Here is a 21982-nt window from a genome sequence, read left to right on the forward strand (position 1 = left end):
AACTGTTCTGCCAGCATCACAGAAGATCAGAGAGAAGTTTAGAAAATTTCAGATAAATGCTACCCTAAGAAAAGTCCTATGCGTTCGAATGAAGTATGCCTTACTTCAGAGTGGTTTTACAGATTTTTGAGTACTCTTACCAATTTCCTGTAAACTTCAGAGAGGCTATGCATACTGCATATATTTTAGTTTCATGCCTTTTCTGCGTGGTGTGAGATGTGGGATAACTCACTGACCTGATTTTATAAACATTTCACCTCAACCTTAGGCAGAGATCTTTGAAGACTAAACTAGATTCATTCTCAACACAGTGTACGGATTTCGATTCAAAATTGTACGGATTTTGATTCAATCGTAGAACGCTGTACGGATTTTGATTCAAGATATGTGCAATATTAATCCTTTTTTCTAATAATTAAAAGTAATTTTAAGACCTGGTGTTTGCAAATAATGGGAAAATATAGATAAATGTGTAGGGAAAAGATGTGATACAGAGCATAATGTGATAGCATTATTTAGTATTGACCGTTAATGATTCTCTCGTGCTTAGGAGCTGTTCATTAACAACGTAAACAGTTTTTTGGGATTCTTGACCCCCCCCCCTGCGTGGACATTTTTTTTTTTTAAATTTGTATGGGCCGTGGATTAATTACATCCCCCCCCCCTAAACTGTGAACAGCCCCTAGGTGTACGGATTTCGGTCCCGCACGGTATAGTTGCATTGCTTTTCAATGACGACCGATGACTGTTTCATTGATAGATGACTTTTTTAGAAATATGAATCCTCAGTAGACGTGTTTTTTTATCAAAGGCAAGTGTCACTCGAGCCATCCAAAATGTTTGTTATTTTATAAATTGCTGTTATAGCTCGAGTTAACTTGTGTTTGGAAAAAAAACCTCTACCGAGGATTCATATTTCTAAAAATATCATCTATCAATAAAACATCCATTGGCTGTCATTTAAAAGCAATGTTACTATGATCTGTTAATCTAATTGAAAGTTTTATTGGCTCTGTTGTCTTGTGAATTTTAGCTATAACGGCCTCTTTTCTGATTTTTATCTCTCAATCTATGGAATCTACACGAAAACTGTGTATGAACGAAATTTCTAGAACAGAATGAGAAACATTATACCGTAGACTATACATTTTGATATAATATGGATGGAAAGTTCGTAGAACAAATACTTTAAAATTCTTCACTTTTTAAGATATCTTCGAGCATGAAACTAAGTCAAACTTCAATAAAACCACTTTGAATAGTCAACCTTTGGTGACAAAGTTGGTAGATAACACATTAAGCTTTACTATGAAAGTTATCGTTTTTTTCAGTCTCGAGAAACAAATATTATAAGCCGTAAATTACCTTAATAACATAAAATAAGCTTGAAGCACCTTTAAATCATCACCGATTTTGCTGAAAATTTGCACAGAAGTTCAAATTAACATGACAAACAGTAATCTCGGTTGACCCGTTGCCTTCCGTACATTTCTGTTAAAATGAACAGGTCTACTACCTATGCAGTTTATGAATGATCGGATAACTTCAAGCGAAATTCTCTGAACTTAAAGGGAATTTCACAGAACATGCAACGAAAAGTTTACAGACCGCATAATTTCCACACGTTCACATAACTTCCGACGAAAAGTTTACAGAACTTCCTTGATGCTCAGAGTACTTAAAAATTCCTAAGGTCCACAGAACTTCCCTGAAATATACAGAACTTTATCAAATTTCCCTGAAGTTTGATGAAAAGTTAAAAGAACTTCCAACAAGAAGCTCAGAGATTTTCTGAAGAGAAGTTCCGAGAAGCACACAGAACTTCATTTAAGTTTTCTGAAGTTCCAACAACAAGTTTAGAGAGCTTCCAAAGAGAAGTTCTCTAACTTCCAACGAGATGTTCTGATGGTCAGAAGATGTTCATAGTACGTCGGAGGAGAGGTTCGCTAAATCAGAACCTCCGACAGATGGAGAAGTTCAGAGAGCTGTCAAGGAGAGGTACAGAGAAATTCCGAGTAGAAGATCAGAGTACCGTAAAACGGGGTAACATTGATAGTTTTTTACAACAATTTATGTTTTTCTTATTTTATTATTTTAAAACTAGTACTGGGGATCCTAGAGTTAATTCGTTTGTAATATGTTTACCAGAAATTATTGCATTTGCACTATTTTTATTGTCTTGTAACCGAACATATGTAAGCTTTTTGTTTTGGGTTTACTTTGATAATACTCGATGAATGTAGAAAACCATACGTGAATCTCATAATACACTTTGATAATACTCGATGAATGTAGAAAACCATACGTGAATCTCAAACAATTTTGATCAAGATATATAAAACTTTGAATGAGTATATAATCAGAAACGTCATAAGTTATTAAAAACAGTATTAAATTTGTGATGACTTTATAGGAAAACATTTAATAAGTGATTGTTTGAGTGCCTTTGCAATTAGCCGAAAAACAATAAAAAATGTTTTGCAGGTATTTGGAAAACTTGTAAAATATACTACTATTCTACTATCAAAGTTACCCGCATTATCAAAGATACCCTGTTTTACGGTAGAAGTTCAAAGCTAATTAGAAAAATATTTATGAAGATTGACAGAAATTTCAATGTCGATTCAATGGCTCATTTAACCTAGTGACACTTTCAGCCGGTGTCCGACCATTTGGCCGAATTCCATTTGTCCGAATGCCATTTTACCGAATGGGCCGTTTGGCCGAATGTCGCTTGACCGAATATTTGAAATGAGATTTCTAATTTTTGAACACTACTTGAACCTAAATGGCAACCCTGAGGACTTTTTTTTACTTTCCACAATTATGGTTTTTTGACATTATAAATATGGGATTTTTGGTTAAATTGTATGTTGTATAAAACTGAAATTTTATACTGTTGATGAATTCATTATTCTTATTAAGATGAGCTTTTTGTTATGTTATTAATATTTTTAGCAACCCTTTTTAACATGAGCAGTTCTTTGGAGTTTTGATGATCTTATTATTTTTTGCACAGTAAACGCAGCTTGTTAAAAAATTAAATTAAAAATTATTTGAACAATTTTAAGAGATTTTTCCTCGCCAGAGAGTGACTTTCAAATACCCTTGAGGCCCAAGGAAGACAACCCTATGTTCCTATCAGTGACGTGTTGGGAACTCGCTATATCTGCTATATGCAGTCGGTTTATGTATTTCTTCAAATGTCTAGTATAAGAATTTAATTCCTTTGTCTTTTGTCTCTCTTTATTAGTTTTTGTTTGTCTTGTCCCCCCGTCTCGATGAGTCTCATCGTCGCCCACTGGTCACCCACCATAGCCGGTCGAACTCCAGACGAAACTAGAACCGCACTACCATTCATACTGGCTAGAACGCTCTGATGAGACAACGAAACCTTACCCCCAAGCTCCTCCCTTGATCCTATCCTTTGACAATGTACCTCGCTAACCTCAAGTAAGCCGCGAGTATTCGGCCCAACTCCTACTAGACATAGAATTAAGTGAATTTTGTTACAAACAAAAAACAATGAACTATCGGCTCTGTAAAGCTAACGCAATTGAGCCTTCCAAATAAACAAACTAGTTAAAACAAAAAGAGATTTTTCCTTCTTTCAACCATGAGCAGTTCTATGGAGTTTTATTATTGTAGGGTTATCTACACGCAAACCAAAAATCTTTTACAATGAATGTTAGTTCCGTTTCCTATCATCCTCTGTTCATGAACATCGCAACGAATGTTAGAAATTGACCATGCAGGCGATGTAATGTTTTTTTTTGTCTTTTTTATTTCGTGTTCTATCTACGCTTTCGACTATAGCAGTAAGCTTGTAGAACGACGCACATTGTAGAACATTGTAGAACGACGCACACACCTGCCTCGAATCTCTCCAGCAGAAAAAGCATACGAAGTCGAGTATGCGAGAAAATGAGCGCTTCATTTTTGCTTTTAGGCTATTTAGAAGCATGGAGAAGGCAAGGGAGAGAGCACAGGTCTGATAATCGCAACATTCGTGGTTCGTGTCCAGTTGGCAATCTGTTTCCTATTTTGACGTAGGACTACGTCTTTCGGGAAGATGGGGGTACACTTTATGAAAACCGAAAAATGAAATTATGAAAGATTTTGAACGTTAATAACTTAGCTGCCCCTGGACCAATTTCAATAATTTTATGTCCAATCGATCAGAAACTTTTCTACGCATCGATAACAAAGCTTTGGACTGTTGATTTTTTAATTGAAACTATTGAAAAAGTGGTAAAGGTCAAGCATTGTCCAGAAGCTTCGAAATAACTAATAAATCCACCAATTACGTACATGCATGTGCTGCTTCCCCAACACAGTCATCAGATAATGGTTCCTAGATGAAACAAGTTGAAGTGACATTCGTCTCCAATCTTCGGGCGTGTATGAATAGGGAGGATGCAATTGCGGAACATTTTGTTGCCAATTCAGAACCACACGCCCACAACGACCACACAAAAGGCTCTCCGTTTTTTTTTCCTTGGATTTGTTTTCCGTGCTGTACACCAATGCTGGACACAATGCCACACCTGGACCCTACCTATCGACCCATCAACTCATGAACCGGGAACCAACGGCTTTACTTCCCTTCCAAAGGAAGGCATGATCAGAGATGTTATGCCTCAGAACTTCCTCTTTTCTGAAATCAACTTGGTGGACCTGAAAAGAGCCGTTTTGTTACGTTGGTGATAAGTTTTAACCTCCGAATCCGTACAGAATGCGTCCCTGTCGCTTCAGAGCGTAGACGACATCCATGGCCGTGACGGTTTTGCGCTTGGCGTGTTCAGTGTAGGTGACGGCATCAAGGATCATATTTTCTAGGAACACCTTCAGCACGCCTTTCAGCAAGCTTTGTCGATATTGAGAAATTGCTATGTAGCCTGTCAACATTATCATCATTATGCAGTGGCGACATCTGCGTAGAGCTTTTACGGCAATTTCCCAATATCGACAAAACTGCATCACCATCACTGTAAATAGCCAATGGGAAGCGAGGAAATATGGTACCGGCAGAGCTGGTTGTCTATATAAGAGGTTGCTAACCACGCTTTAGGCTTAGTTTCGATTCACCCGTTCAACGACAAACATCATGCATCAAAGACTGGTCATGGCAAGGGAGGCAAAAGTCTTGGATAAGGAGGCGCCAAGCGTCATCGGAAGTTCTTCGTGATAACATCCAGGGCCTGCCATCCGTCGTCTGGCTCGACGTGGTGGTGTCAAGCGTGTCTCCGGTCTGATCTACAAGGAAACCCGAGGTGTGCTGAAGGTGTTCCTAGAAAATATGATCCGTGATGCCGTCACCTACACTGAACACGCCTAGCGCAAAACCGTCACGGCCATGGATGTCGTCTACGCTCTGAAGCGACAGGGACGCACGCACTCTGTACGGTTTCGGAGGTTAAAACTTATTACCAACGTATCAAAACGGCCCTTTTCAGGGTCACCAAGTTCAATTCAGAAAAGAGTTAGAATAGAATTTATATAGAGTAACTCATGATTCACCCATTCAATTTGTCACTAAATTGATGTATATTGATGATACAAAAATCAAATAATTTGTTAGGGAAATAAATTATGTTCTATTTGTAGTCTTATCGGTGGGTCCGTTTAACTTTCATAAACTAAGAAACCCTCATCGTATGCATTCTCGTGCTGCGCGACATCTTCGAAAACGTCCGAACCGTTAAATAATACAGAGTACAGAGAGTACAGACTAAAAAATCGAACAAAAATTTCGTAGTCCTACGTCAACAATGCGGTCGTGTCTTGTACACCACCCTCCAACTTTTTTCGACATAACTGATTTACTTCACTAATACACTCTACATTTTTCGGTCTACAAATTTCCTGGAATGGACCTCAGCTAGGTATATCGCATACTCGGTTCATGCGGTCTCCACTAACATTCTCTGATGATGAATACCACATAATTGTAATCAAATCTTACATCCCCCGGTTGCGTGTTCCCCATTTCCGGCATATTAAGCACAACCCGCACTTATTCTTTCCTTCTTCTAGCGCAGTTTAGCACCAAATGGAATGTTATTATTACAGATGGCCTCCAAATTTATTTACCTTTCCGTACGTAAGAGAAACCAATCGTTGAGATATTGTCAAAAGTCTAACACTGCTTCTTGACGCCAAACTCGGCTGACGGATTCTAAGCTCGGCCTAATGCATTGAAACGCCATTCAAACACCATTGAATTCACTTCGGCCTATCGAATGAAGATAAAAATTGATTCGGTCGAAGCGCTTCTTTTGTTTTTGAGAATAATGGGAGCAAACATTTATATCACGCGTTCTTATTGACTTCGTTCGGTAGTTTCTGAACTAAAGTATCCCACCAAACGCATAATTGACTTGTTAACTCTGAAATCATGGATTTGTTTGAAGTTTTCTGCTCGATATGCCCAAAATGGGCGATTAGGCCGAAGTAGTTCTCTACCCTAGTTATGTTTTGCACAGTAAACGCAGCTTGTCATAAAAATGACGACAAATAAGAATTTAATAAAAATAGGTGATTTTTCGTTCTTTCAATCATGAGCAGTTCTTTGGAGTTTTGTTGTTCGGCATTCGGCCAAACGGCATTCGGCCAAACGGCATTCGGCCAAACGGCATTCGGCCAAACGGCATTCGGCCAAATGACATTCGGTTTAACGGCATTATGCTAAGCGGCATTCGACCAAACAACCCATTTGGCCAAATGGCATTCGTCCATATAACATTCGGCCAAACGGCATTCGACCAATTATCCGGAACCTTTCAGCCAAATCACATTCGGATAAATAGCATTTGACATTGTTAGATTATTTTACAGAAAGTAGTATTTTTTACTGGGTTCTTGAATTGTTCAACACGTTGGTAGAAATTCAAATGACCGTTGCCCGTAAGGAATAAATTAAACCGACAAATTTTATTTTCTATTATTCAATATGGTTAACAGAACTAAGTTTCTACAGTTTCAGATTGATTGATTGATTTATCTTTATTAAGGAGGCTTTCAGCCTGAGGCTGGTTCGCCTCCAATGTTTAAAGTTTCAGAGCAAATTTTCTCATTTTTGGATTTTCCACAGATTTTTAAACTTTTACCGAACAGTTACTGATCTAAAAACCTAGTAGAACCTTACTGACCGCGGAGGCGAACAAGCCTGAAAAATTCCATAATGAAGAAAACTCAACTTAACTTACTGACCGGATAAGTATGTAACCATAAATTCTACCTGTGGAGAAAATTTCCATAACCCTGATAATAAAAAAAAAAAAAAAATCCACTGGACACTCGACATGGCTTCCGTTGATCTTGTTTTGGAATTCTGAAGTAATTTGATGTGTCGCATGCTGGGTTTTGGTTCTACTCGGGAATTGGCCATTTCTTACCCGGAACATGGCTCTACGAGGCTAATGTGGTCCAGAGCACTCGGTTAGGCTGCCGTTGATCTTGTTTTTGTATTCTGATGTAGTTTGCTGTGTCACATGGTGGATTTTTGTTCTAGTGAGGATCTGGACCCTTCCCCGGAGGTTCCCAGAGCATGCCCAGATGTGACTAATATGCTCCTGGGCACTGGGTATGGCTATCGACGAACTTTTTTTGAATTCTCATGTGATTTGAGGTGTCGCATGGTGGGATTTGATCCCAGTCAGTTTTGGATCTTAGCTCGTATGACATGATAAAAGCATTTCTGAGTCAATGCTCATAATTTTTCGGCCCAAAGTTTTACGAACCAAATAGTTTTAGAAAGAATACAATCATAATGGCCTAATGCAGACAAACTCGTATCTCTACGCCAACAATGCGAGCATATCTTGAACGCAGTGCCTTTTTTTCACCAAAGAAAACAGCAACCCTTCTCGATAAGAGAAAGCCTGTAGCATTGTTTAATCGCTTTCCTGCACCACTGTCTACTCCATTCCTCAGAGTCTACCGATGCAACAACCGCACATCATTCCGAATCGGGGAAGGATTGTTTGTAAGCAAAGCACAATGTACCTACATTAGAATGCCAACAAGAAATGAATTATATTTGTTTTAACGAGCAGTGAATAAATGCCACTTCGAATCGGTTCACCACACAATGAACATTCGGTCAGGATATTAGGAGGGTTGTAAGGGTGAAGGGAGGGGTAAAGGGAAACTCACAGGATGTTTTATGAAGAAACGAGGCGAGAACGACAAAATTATTATTATGGCCATAATATCCTGGCTGAGCGGGAATTTGTGTTGTTATGAGGAGGAGTTGCTGAGAGACATAAAAGCATGTGTCGTAAAAGTGCCGGGCGAAACAGTGGAAGCGAATTAATTTAATTAATTGATGCTCATTTATTATTAATTTATAATCGAACATAATGTGGTTATGAATTAGCTTTAATGATTTTCCGAGCTGTTTCGGGAGTGTGTTGGATATTTCAACACACCATCGAACTGGAATGACCTAAATAGCTTTGAGGGACCGATTCGACGAATTTGTATGCCTTAATGGAGTGGTAACATTTGTTTGGACTGCGAGCCTAATTAATTGCCTTGCCACTTCGTTCAAAGGCAGCAGTAGGTATATTCGATTTGTTACGGTTTGATTTCTTTCTTCCTGAACAAGGTTCAGAAAGGAAACTAATCAACGAATGGGTTCGTCCTTTCACAATCCTGTCTGTGGCCCACCAACCATCACAGTCATCACAGTGTTATCACGAAACGCTGAATCGCTGCTCTTTTCGCTAGGATGGTGCCTGCAGCGGAGCACGAAGAGTAAAATAGGCCAATGTTTGGCACACATTTAATTCAATTTGGGCAGCTCGTTTCAATCGATTGGCATTTCTCCTACTCTTCTTCGAAGGCGGCGCACAAGGGATAGTCAACTATGATCGTAGTGCTCTATTTTTTCGCCGAACAATAAACATGAATTATCGTGATTGTTTTCATTTCAATTGAAAGCATTGATGCGTTTCAATGCTCGTTTGATTTTGTTGTTTTTGTTATGCACACTATTATTATTTTTTATGGTGATTACGGTGTTTGCATGTTTATTTGACCTAGCTTCAAACATCACGGATTTAACAAGCTAATAAGAGTAAAAAACAACGTCGATACTGAACTCAATTATACTAATTTTGGTGAGTGTATCGTTTTCAATTTTCAACGTGCAAGACTGGAACGCGCAAAAATTGGTCGAAAAAAAATCGTTTCTTTCAGTCAAAATTCATATCACAAAAATTGGTCTCTGGTCGGGTTGTTTCAACAATGATCATGCCTTGTTAAAAAATAAAGGAGATTCCCAGAAATCCGAACAAGATTCTTGAGAATATTTAGTTAACATTTTGACACCTTCAAAATATTGTGCGAAATAAACGGAATAACTCGATGTACCGCACACCCTTATGCCGCGGATACACTTGTATGACCTACTATGAGCATGAGCATTATTAGTATAATAATTATGAGCACTATACAACAACTTTACACAAACTATACAAGTGTGACCATGAATGCGCTCACAATTTATTATACAAATAATGCTAATGCTCATAGTTTGTCATCCAAGTGTATCCGCGGCATTACTCCCACTATGCATCACTTACCTCAAACGGCATCGCCGCCAGTGTGGCCAGCTCCCACAGCAGCACCCCCAGGCTCCAGATGTCACTCGAGGCGGTGTAGAACTTTTTCTCCAGCGTTTCCAGCGCCATCCACTTGATCGGGCGGTTCTCGTTGTCGCCAAGGCAGTGGTAATCATTCGGGAACACATCACGCGACAGTGCGTTATCACAGACTCGTACGTTTTGCTCGGAATCGAGCCTAAAGGCAGAGGGAAGAAATCGGGCAGAAATATCATGTCTCCGTGTTGCAATGAAGATCCGGTTGGGGGTGGAGGGTGAGTTGAAATTTGTAGACATAAACGAGGGAAATTTGTGTCTCTATTATACATGTCGCTTTTCTCTTCGGCCAGAGGGAGAGGGCGGGGGAGGGGGGAGTCTCTGGCAAGACAAGTCGTGCTTTGTACGTGATTGTGTACCACCGCACTCACATACATCAGGATGGCGGAGATTTATGAATACATTATCTTGTGAGAACGTATCAAGGGAAGGATAAAATTCAATTTCACTTTTTCTGGGAAAACTTTCTTCTTGACGTTTTTCATACGAGGCAAAACTTGATGGTTTGCCTTCTCAGCAAAAATCAGTTAGGCACACAGGGAAAGACGTTTTATTTATTGTGATTATTTTCCATTGAATGCAGAGCTGTCAGTAATATCTCGTACTCAAAAAGTTTCTGGTTTTGCTTTGAACCACTTGGATTAATGTCTGAATTAACGACAACCACAAACTACAAGTAACTACTAAGAAAGATTGCCGTATTTGAAAGCAGATTCGATTAGAAAGCAATTCTAAACCTTCCCAACTAATGCGTCGCGGTGACATACTTACACACAGTTTCTGGTGGCGACATCCTTGTGCAGGACTCCGAGCGAATGAAGATGCGAGATGCCACGGGCCACTTGCAGGCCACACTCCACCAGCTGTCGGGTGCTCAACGACATGCCCGAGCTTTGCATGCCGATATCACGACAGCTCTGAAGGTATCTGAGGAAAGAACGAAGAAAACGTGATACGCGAGAATGTGAGAAGATTGCGCAAGTTTAGAGCGAAGACGAGCAAAAAAAAAAAAACAAAACATCAAGGAAAGGTTCGATAGGGAAAATTTATGCAAATTTGTCGAATCACTTCTCCGCAGCAATGTGCCTTTTGTCGATGGGAGGGAAAAAAATGTTTTGATACGGAGGAAAAACGATAACACAACAACAACAGCATTGCCTGCAGGAAATATCTCTATGTCAACAGCAAACAATATGGGTCTTTTTGTCTCGCTTTCTTGCGATTGGTTGGCTTGTGTTATGACCGCTAAGGATAGTTTTTCATGTTTGTGAAATTGGCTCCCATTATCGTTGTTGCCCGGTGACGGCAAGATTTCTTGGGACCTGTTTGAGTAAGAGTTTCCGATGACTTTAAAATACAATTGAAGGGAAATTGCAGAGATCTGGTAGAATCAGGTGAAGAATATGGTATCGGGATACATGATAGGTTTAGAAGCAAAGTGATCTGGGCATCGAAACGATTCATGTTCAGGCCTGTCATGGTGCTACCATGAGTAAGGTTACTCTATAAGTAACTAGCTCCAAATGGTGATTATTATTATTATTATTATTTTTAATCAATATAAACTGGGCATATCGATCTACATGCGCTCTTCTCATAAAAGTTTTTGGATGCGTATCCAGGTTACTAAGCGGTCATATTTACAAAATTGCGCTGCAAACTTCATCTAAAATCAATCTGCACCTTTAAATGTGAAATGAAAGCAAAGGGTGTATCGTGGAAAATGGTATACACATAAACAGCTGTTATTTTTAAACTATTATATCAAATAACTTGACATTTTAAGTAAAGAATGTTTAGCCCATAACGGTAATTTTTATGAGGGTCTAAGCGGTTGTGTATCTCTGGCAATGGTCATGAGAACAAAATGTCTAATAAATTTTCAACAGTCAGTATTCAGTAAATTTGAAATCAGCGGTTATGCAAGGAGATTCTTTCGTAGTTGCTGATGAATCTTGGAATCCAACCATTTTATTTGCAAAATAGTATAGTTAAAGATTTTGCGCAATTAGTCCAAAATTTCACTGCCATATTTTGGCTCATTTTGAGTTAAAAAATCAAAACCTCTCGAAACAAATAAAAATTCATTCCTTTTACGCCAAACGATACCATTTTTTTCTGTCACACTTCAAAACGGCGTGAATAAATTGAACAAGGAGTTGAAAAAATAAGTAAACGTGAGCAAAATGTGCCACTGTACAACATATTTAGGATACCATTTTGTTTTTTTGATCTAAACTCAAGTCACAGCTCTTATTTGAATCCTTGAAATATTAAATTTATTTTGTGTGCTAGTTCAGCTGTAAGATTATGTGTATGCCATTTTCCACGAATACACGAAAGATGAGGGAATCAGATATTTAATGTATTACGCCCATCAGTTGTTGGGCCGCCATTTGCGCATATGCGCTCTTAAACGTGAACAAACATTGATCACCCTATCGAGATAAAAACAGTTAATATATTCATGGTATGGTGTCCAAATTCGTTAAGGAATTTGTGGATGCAAATTGTCAATAGGCGCTCGTAAGTACATATTGCTTCGCCACTATTGATAGAGCAAAACTTTAGAAAGTGCTCCACCCAATTTAGAAACATGTATACATTACATGAGAATACATAATCCAAACATGTTTTCAAAATATGCCTAAACCCTTTACCACTCGCTCAGTTTTTTTTTCCTTTGATTTGTTTTCCGTCGATCTTGTTTTCCGTGCTGAGCACCAATGCTACCGACGCCAGGGAGTCAGCTCCCACACCTGGACCCTACCTATCGACCCATCAACTCATGAACCGGGGACCAACACCTTTACTTCCCTTCCGAAACACAACCTCAGAACATCCCGGCGGCGCCGACTGGGATTGAACCCAGGCCTGCTGGGGTGAGAGGTAATCACGCTTACCACTACACCACCGGCCCCGCTAGACTCGCTCAGTTAACAGCACACAGGAATTCGCAAAACAACTTCAGGCATCAGGAGAAATTCGGGAAGATGAAGTCATGGTTTCATTTGATGTCACAGCACTTTTTCCGAGTGTATGTACCAGTAAAGGAAGCCCTCAACCTTTTAGAGGACTGGCTTCTGAAGCAACGTGAGGATTCTACTTGGAAAAACAAAGGTCGGTCATATCTTAACCTTACTCGTCTATGTATGGAGGAAAATTATTTCATATTCAGAGGGAATTTTTATAAGCAAACTAAAGGTGCTCCTATGGACAATCCGCTTTCTCCACTTTTATGTGAATTGTTCATAGCTAACCTAGAGAATACTCTGGATGATAGAAATTTGTTGCCCAAGTGTTGGTATAGGTACGTGGATGACATTGTTAGCATTGTCAAAAGGGAAGATTTATCAAAAAAAAAAAACAAAAAAAATGAGGCCATAAGCAACGTTCACAAGGACATCAAATTTACTCACGAAGAAGAGAGAGACGGCAAACTCCCCTTCTTAGATCTTCTCATCATCAGGGAAACGTCTTCGTTCAATTTCAAAATCTATAGGAATCCAACAAATACAAAGATAACCTCAAAGTATAATTATAGCGTCCAATAAATGCAGAATTCCGAGAAAAAAATATAGCGCAATGAGTCGAAGCAACCCTGGTTCAATTAATTTCAGGAACATAGAGGGAACCTTTAAGAAGTTCCGAAAATTCAACGATATGTACTGCCGCTCATGGCAAGTCCGTCCCATAGCACAAATCAGCAAGCCGAGAAAAACGCATTTTAAGTTTGTTTCTTATGTAATGGGACAAACCGTTTGACTGTTTTAACAAACTTTTCCATGACAAAGTTGTTCAGATCATGCAGTATAATCAATGTTTGGGTGAACTTACACTTCCATTGAAATGCATTCCATAGAACTTAGAAATTTAGGTATCTACACAGAAGTACCAAGATGTTCATGGAAGTCTAAAGCACTTAAGGGAAGTTTGGAGATCTTTGGGGCAGTCCCAACAATTTCAGGGTAATTCCAGAAACATTCTCAGGAGAATAGTGAGAACTTCAGGGAAGTTACTTGAATTTCAGAAAAGATTAGAAGACTTCAGGGCAGTCCCATTGACTTTACGAACATTGTATGAACGTTAAAAAAAAAGTTCAGAGGAATATATATAAATCCGACGAATGATTCATAAGAAAACTGCGAGAACAAAAGGGAAGTTCAAGAAAGATCTGAGAAATTCTAGGGAAATTCAGGGATCTTGAAAACTTCAAGTAAATTTTAAAGATGTAGACATAGCTTTAAAGAAGTTCCTATTTCCTCAGAGAAGCTAGCTTTAGAGAACTTTTCTGGATTTTTCTGATACTATATGGAATGTAGTAAAATTGTGTTTTTTTATATATTAGCCAGTCATTGGTTCTAAGTGGCCACCAGATGGTCCACCGGATTATCTGGAATATCCGTAATTACTTAATATTTATGTTATTTATGCTATTCATATGCCTGTTCGAAAAATAAGGCCATAACCAAAAGTAAGGCAGGTGGAGGTCATTTGAAACGCTAATAACTTTTCGGGGTTAACATCATGATTACATGGTCTACATGTTGTACACGAAGAAAACCTACTAGCTACAGAGCTACCTAGAGTCAGGAGTGGAAAACTGGCTCGTCCCTCCATAAATTTTTGTCGATTTTCCCCATACAAACTTCAAGCCCTTTCAGCGAGGGGTTCCATTTAACCAAATGACTTCAAATTTTGGCAGGGTGTTTCTGACCCCTCATACTACCATGTCAAGGGGTAGCAATTGAAATTTCAGGATTGACCTTTTTAGAAACACTCTAATGCATATCGATTATTTCAACATAAGATTATATTATTTGTATTTAAAAATTGCAATACCCCAGAAAAAAATAATTTTGATACCAATGAACAACATGTCTAGTTATTTAAATATTTTACATTTGCAGGGTTTCCTGTATACACAAGCATTGTTGATACATTCAATGGTATCCCTTGTAAATATAATCTCCCATGTCCAAATAACTTCGCACGTGAAAAAAGTGTGAGCACACTGAACGAAAACATCCGCAATATTTCGAATGATTATTGCATTACTCGAGCCCTTATGCTTTTGAATTTCGGATGATTTCCTTATGGTTGAATTCGTCATCAGATGATGAGCATGCATGTGACTGTCATCCAAATAAAGGATGATATTTATTTGAAAATTGGCTGTAAAACATACAGCGCTCATAGGACAACAATTTAAGAATATGATGACTAGCAAATGCTTTCAATGTTGGTAGCGGAAACTTCCTCTACCACCAAATAGACAATCTACGGTTTCCACGATTTACCGATGTTCGTGTCACCTCTGATAGCGATGACTGTGTTTCCACCTCGTTTGTCAGCTCAGATCAGCAAATGACGTTCGATAGAATTATTTACATCATCATCATTTTGGATGATTTTCGTTATGGGGCTGAACAAATACCATATGCATTTCAAGTTGGGATGACAATCATTCTACGGAGAGAACTACGTATTTCAACTGAGGTCCGTTCACATCTCGTATTAATGTTCATCCTGTCTTCGAGAGGAGCATCATCTGATTACAAAACAACCATCATCTGGTTGCAGCTATCATTAGAAAAAGCAATTTCAATGATTCGATTTGAATAGTCTGAGGTTTTATTCGAACATAGGCTGATGTTTTGGTACAGTGCAGCTCCAAACAAATATTATGGAATAAAATAAGTTGAATTGCAATAAATCAAAATCTAGGTTATTTGTATTATTTTTCATATTTTGTTTTTCACCACATATTTTATTTACATTAACTATTTCATGATTATTGGGGTGGGTCATCATGTTCACATTTTCAGAAAAATATTTTTTGGTTCCATTTGGGGTTGTAGCCCGGCTTTTCGCATTGCGTTTGAAATTTATATGGAAATTAGTAAGGGAAAACTTACGTTTTTGCTTTGTTATTCGTAGGGACCACAATTTTGCTTGAACTATGTGAAAGTACAGTACTGCAAGTGCCAAACAACTTTGCCCAGGGATGTATGGTGCTAGAATGTCTCTTAAAAAAAAGTTATACCCGTTCAAAGATCGATGTTTCGAAATAAATGCCAAAAATCACTTTTCCTGCCAACACTGCCGGTGTACCAGTGGAAGTCAGATTCCAAACTGAAATAACTTCGGAGTTTCTTATCTTAGGGGCTTACTATACCCCCGCTCCTCTCACTCATATAAATGGAAGTAAAGCTTCAAACTGAAATAACTTGAGAGTTTCCCATCTTCTCGAGTTGGTATATTCGGATGTGGATTTAAAAAAAACATTTCCTCAATCTCATAGGCATAGCTCAAAGGGGCAGAGTATTTCCTTAAACTGTTGTATTAAAAATTAACAAAAAACGAGCCGTCATCACTATCTGTAGTGTTTGGCTGAAAGAAATAACAATTCTAAAATTACATTTTATCAGTGGTCAATGAAATCACATTTTTTTAAATTATACGTACTTTTACGTTTATTTGTCGATTTTTGTTTAGTTAAAATTATTTTTATAATAAATTAAACGCCGACTTCAAAATTGAAATTCAATGCATCTATATCTACATCTATCCTATCATTACATTTTTCAATGAAGGTGATGTATATAAATAAAATCTTCAGAATTGCTGTTCTCGTATTCACAGATATCCTTTCTAATGAAGGTCGTAGAAGTTCGTCGCACTTGAAGGATCTCCATCTGCCAGCGCCATCAGTTTTTGCAGAAGTAATTCAAATGCACCACGTACTCTAGGGCAAGCAAAGAATTTGTGTTCAATGGTCTCTACAGCAGCCACACAATGAGTGCAATTTTCTCCGTCTGTACGTCTCATAATATTCAAAAGCCGCCGGTGTGGGACCTTTTGGTTCACCCAGATATACAACGCACTACGCTGCGACGACACTAGATTCCGTGTAGCAATATTGCTCCACACACGACGATTTCGGGGTTTGCTATCTCCACTTTTGGTCTGTCCGTGTGTTCTACCAAGAAGCGATGGATGAGATCGGCGGAGGGGTGTTGGCGGATTTGGAAATCCTGTTTGTTTTCAGCTGGGCGATTCTGTCTTTTACTGCAAGTGTTGCTTGAAAGATGTTTCGTCCGGCGTTTAAGCACTTTTGGGAGCCGGACAGAACACCATGAGTTCTAAGTAAATTTTCAAGCCGCTGCTTCAAGATCCGTGAATGAATTTTGTAGTCCACATTGACTAGGCTTATTGGCCTGCATAAGCGAGCGGTGTTCCCTGTACCGCGTTTCTTTACCAACACGATCACTCCATCAACGAACTGAGCTGGGAAGTTGGATCTGATGGCCTCATTCAATATCAGATTCAGTTCTCGATGAATCACATCGAATGTTCGTAGGTAGAACTCTTTAGGTAGACCGTCGGGACCTGGTGATTTTTTGGATGCGGACGTACGGATAGCAGAAAGAATTTCAGTCGTTGTGATCTCGTTCATGGTGGCTTCATTTACAGCATCTTGTTCGGGGATGACTCTCTCGCAGTAAAAAGGGTTGCCTTCATCTTCTTCGTACACTTGCTCACGAGCGTACAGGTTGGTGAAGTATTGTAGCATATGATCCTGAATAGATGCTGGATCTTCGATTATTTCGTCTCTCTCGTTCCGCAGCTGCTCGATGGTGGTTTTACGGCGCATTCGTTCACCCAGTTGGTAGGTAGATAGTGGCTCTCCGGCAACGAAAGTCTCGTTAATATGCACAAACAGTTCGGAGAAGCGACGTTGATGCGAGAGCATTTCTGCCTTTAGTCGGTTGATGGTGGCTAGCATGACACGGTTGTTTTGGTACGCTTGCCGTAGAAGCCCGTGGAGACGTTGTTGTTCACGATTGAACTCGTCGAAAGCGAGCTTTGATTTCCATCGGAAAAAAGATTTTGTTTTGGGCTTTGCGCACGATAGCCACCATTCCATCAATGACGTGAAATTACGACGTTGGCGAGTCCAATATTGCCACCGTATTTGGAACTCGTCAATATTTTCAGCAGTCAGTAGATGGGGACGGAGTGACCAGAAACCACGACCATGCGCTCTGTGAGGGAGAGGAAGGCATATTCTTACAGTGACGGCTTTAGGATCCGAGAAACAGCACACATGAACAGCTGTTGATCTCAGCTGTTGTCGAAGACCAGCACTTACGTAAAGCCGATCGAGCCTGGACGAAGAGTTGTACGTGATATAGGTACGTGTATACCATCTCACGCGGTTGCAGCTGCTGCCATACGTCATGCAGATGAAGTTGCTGAACGGTGGCTTGGAGAGCGGGACTCGTATTATATCCAGTCGCATCGCATTGTCGTAGCACACAGTTGAAATCGCCTCCTAGGGATGTGATCGGTGCGATGACGAAGGTAGTATGCGATTGTATTGTTGAAGAACCGCTCTCGTTCGGCACGCAGAACAGAACCCGATGGGACATACACATTACAGAGGGTAGTGTTGTATACACGCAACGCAAGCAGTCTTCCATCCAGGCTCTTCTCTACATGCGAGAATTTGAAGCTGATCGTTTTCCACCTCCTGCAGGAATACGATGTCCACTTCCATCGTGCGAACGAATGTGCGAAGGGCGTTTAGCTTGGTTGAGTTAGTGATTGTATTGATGTTGATGGTTCCGATATTGCAGCTCTCGTACTCCATCATTATTGCATATCTTCATCGAAGACGACGTGTTCGTGTTCGATGGTGGTGATGGCTTCTCCAGAGTGTCGCATTTTCTTGCCGGGCGGTTGTCTACGTGAACGTCGGCTGCCGTTCGAAGTTTGTGAGCTGTCCGTTTCGTTGCCATCGGTCCTGCGTTGAAAAACAATGGTGCTGATTGGGACTGACACCGGCGTGAGCTGGATGACGGCTTGTGTGGCGGTTGGTTTTTGTTTTTGTATAGTAGCAGGTGCAGCGGGGGGTGGCATCGTGGTTTTAAGTTGTGCTATTATAACTCGCGTCTCACTTGCTCCAATGAGATTTGGAGCCATGCCCGAGGCGCCTGGCTGTTCGATTACAAGCGGACCTTTTCTCGCCGGTTTGCGTTGCTCCTCTATGTACGGTGGAGGTTTGCTTGGTAGAGGTTTGTTCGGTTTACCTTTTGTAACGTTTGCGTACGATTGATCTGCTGCAAGCTTCTGTACCAGAAGTTTTTTTTGTTTCGCACACATGGGATGTGCGCAAATTCATGGCAGTGCAAACAGGTTTGCCTCTGCCCCTTGTAAGCCACCGCAGTTTCTTCGCCCTGAATCGTAACGAGAGAAGGAATGTTCTTCGTTACCACTACACGCGCGACACGAACACCGGTTTTAACACCACCAAAGTCATTGCAACGGGTATCCCATAGTAGGTCACAAATGTAGATGACATCACCGTATTCGGCGAGGAAAACTGCGATTTGTTCTTTGGAGACGCCTTCGGGTAGATCGAAAAATTTCACTTCCACCGCCTCCATCATAATTCGTAGCTTGTACGACTTTCCGTCAAACACGAACTCGTGTTTACCATCGTGTTGCTCCACGATCGTCTCGGCAAGATCGAGGTTGTTAACCTTCACGAAGGTACATCCCAGCCGTCTGCTTGGCTGGAGTTGTAGCACATTTTCACGCGTAAGACCAAGTTCTTTCGCGATGAACTTGTGCATCGCGTCATGGGAAAGGTGCTTCGGAAACTGCGAATAGTCGACGCGAAACGTATTTTCGCGGCGTGGCATCGCGAAATATGACGTCGCGACGGAGGCGAACGCGGTACTTGGTGCGACGGTATAAAAAACCGACAAAGAACGTACAAAGTAGCCTGTGAACGACTTCCGATATCTGCTCGTCCGAAAACATCGACTTGGAAGTTGACGAATGCAAACGCGAGTTTGATCAGCAAGCCCAAAAATTAACGTAATGGAACATGCATAAATGGTGTAGAATTAGAGGGGGCCGGGGAGTTTCAGTATCTTCAGTTGGTATCTTATGGATGGTTCCTAAATATAAAAGGAAAAAAATGAAAACTGGAGAAACATAAAACTGCCTTCACGAGTTTCGTTTTAGACACGTATATAGGTACAGTCGAATGTGGCTCGTTGGGCTATCTTTAGTGGGGCTATAGCCCACGTATATCAAAGTCAAACGTCATTTCTGACAAAGTTTATTCCTTTTCAAAATATCGACCGACTTCATATGACAACCGGTAAACGAGTGGTTTTGATATTTCTATAAAATATAATTAAAAACTAAATTTAATATTTTTTAAAATAACATCCACATATATCACTGAAATCTACATATATTTTTATTTTTTGACGTAGACTACGTCTTACGGGAAGGTACTGGGGGTAAATCGAAAATCTAAAATTGCGACCGTAACGAAAAGGTGTAAGATTTTGAACGCTTATAACTTTGTCATTTATAGATGAAATTAAAATCCAAATACACCAATTGATAGGAAATAACTCTCGTAAGCTGTAACAATAAACGCTTTTTAAATTTTTCATATAAAAAACTGTTAAAAATGTACAAATAAAAAGTGATAATTTTATCACTGTTTTCATGAAATAAACGTTCTCCCCAAACCCAGTCGTGATAATTGAATACCATTTGGTTGCACATCGTGCTGCTTGAATCTGAAAAGTTATAAAACCGTGCTGCTAATGTGCCTCAACTCATTTTCGCTTCGGACAGCGGGTAAACAGGTAGCAGCAGAAGCAGCAGTAGCAGTAGCAGCGGTAGGAAGGCGGTTCCTGTCAGGCGCGCAGCGTTCGAGTGTTGCACCTCGAACGTTGCGCGTCGTTCCCATCGAGATCACTGGCTGCTTGTAGCGGCGTCGCCTCGATGATGCAAGCGCTCCTTGTCTGAATGATAACTACAAATTTCGATTACTTTTTCGAAAGAACATATCAGTTTTTGTAAACAACGCATTTTATCGTCGGTTTGGCATAACTGATAGCTCCCCCTCGGAGCATGTTTTGCAATACACCTAATACATCGAAGGTCCCAACTTCTGAAACCCCTCTCCTCCCTCACTACGTTATTTATGAAAGTTCCCTAATCATTGGGCAACACTGAAAATCAGCAGCACACCACATTAAACGGGTTGGACAATTTCGGTATTGATCGTCAATATTTCGCGATCAGAACATTTTAGTTTGAAATCCCTCCATTTAATTCTCGGTACATCTTTAATCTATTGATTGAATTGAAAAATTCTTAACATGGTGTTTTAAGATTTCGTGCGTTTTGTGAACGCACATTATTTATTTTGCATAAGAAAACGGGAACGGGGTATTTCTGTGGTGATAAAAAGGATAAATCAAGACCAACAATTGAAATGGTCTTAACTCCATTTTGTCAACAAACCAAAGGCCATTTTCTCACGAACCGAAACCTTCATTCGCAAACCTAAACCACAATCGGGTAGAGGAGAATTTCCCCTGCCTGTTCATTATGTTGCTTTGTCTTTGCGGACTTCGGTTCGCGAGAAAATGGCCTTACAAGGTTTGTTTACAAAATGGAGTTAAGGCCATTTCAATTGTTGGTCTTGAAATGTGATAAATTATCAGACGGTACCTCTATTTATGCTTTTAGATTAGCTATGAAAGTCCCTCCTACTTGGAAAATTTTGCTATAGAACGATTTATACAACCCCAGTTTATTGCTGATGGGGGCGAGGCATAGCAAGCCGTTCGATTGCATAATTCTTCAAGTAGGAGGGACTTGCAATTCTGATCTCTTAGCATTAATAGAGGTACCGTTGAGTTTTTTTTTTCAGTGCTAGGTTCTGAAATTCGAAAGTGAGCGTTCAAAAGGGCCTATTTCGATTCTCTTCATCGATTTTATGTTTACATTGCTACAGCTAAGCGAAACAATTCAAGCTGAACATTGAATTAGGTCCTAAGTAACATTGACAAGATTTTCTTCGTCGACTTTCTCCTTGAATCCACGTGGTCCAGGTATTTTCAGCACACATACCGATAAAAGAAGTTTTTATTTAGCATCTAATACGAAAAACACAACAAGAAACGATTCTGTGCTCAAGTTATTAAGGCTGTGTTCCATTTGGTGAATTTTTACTTAAATTTGACAGATGGAAAATTTTCAAATAAACCTGTTATTCTGTCTATTCTTTTTTTATATAGACTTGCTTTTGACCGACAAGGAATCAATTTTTACAGACGCTTTCTCGAAAATCGGCCGATCAACAACAGAGGGATTTTCAAACATCTGAATTTATTTTCGAAGTGTTACATCTAAGTGAAAATTTTCCAAATGGAACACAGCCTTATTATTTTTTTTATTTGTTCAATCGGTAGATAAAAGATGTACCGAGAACT

The 21982-nt window shown here is 39.7% G+C and overlaps 1 protein-coding gene across 1 annotated transcript in view; it reads right to left on the minus strand.

Moving 5' to 3' along the window:
* Drl-2 (Derailed 2) overlaps positions 1-21982 on the minus strand; it is a 275456-nt gene that overhangs the window by 47568 nt on the left and 205906 nt on the right. Inside the window, exons 9-10 of the mRNA XM_065225169.1 lie at positions 10437-10592; positions 9591-9807 (exon numbers count right to left, since the gene is read on the minus strand). Of these exons, the coding sequence (XP_065081241.1) occupies positions 9591-9807; positions 10437-10592 (373 nt within the window). The remainder of the gene's footprint in view (positions 1-9590; positions 9808-10436; positions 10593-21982) is intronic.

The sequence above is a fragment of the Ochlerotatus camptorhynchus genome, unplaced genomic scaffold (assembly GCF_037179485.1).
Source record: "Ochlerotatus camptorhynchus isolate MF236.1 unplaced genomic scaffold, CSIRO-AGI_Acam_v1.1 ptg000002l, whole genome shotgun sequence".
In the NCBI taxonomy this organism is placed as follows: Eukaryota; Metazoa; Arthropoda; class Insecta; order Diptera; family Culicidae; genus Ochlerotatus; species Ochlerotatus camptorhynchus.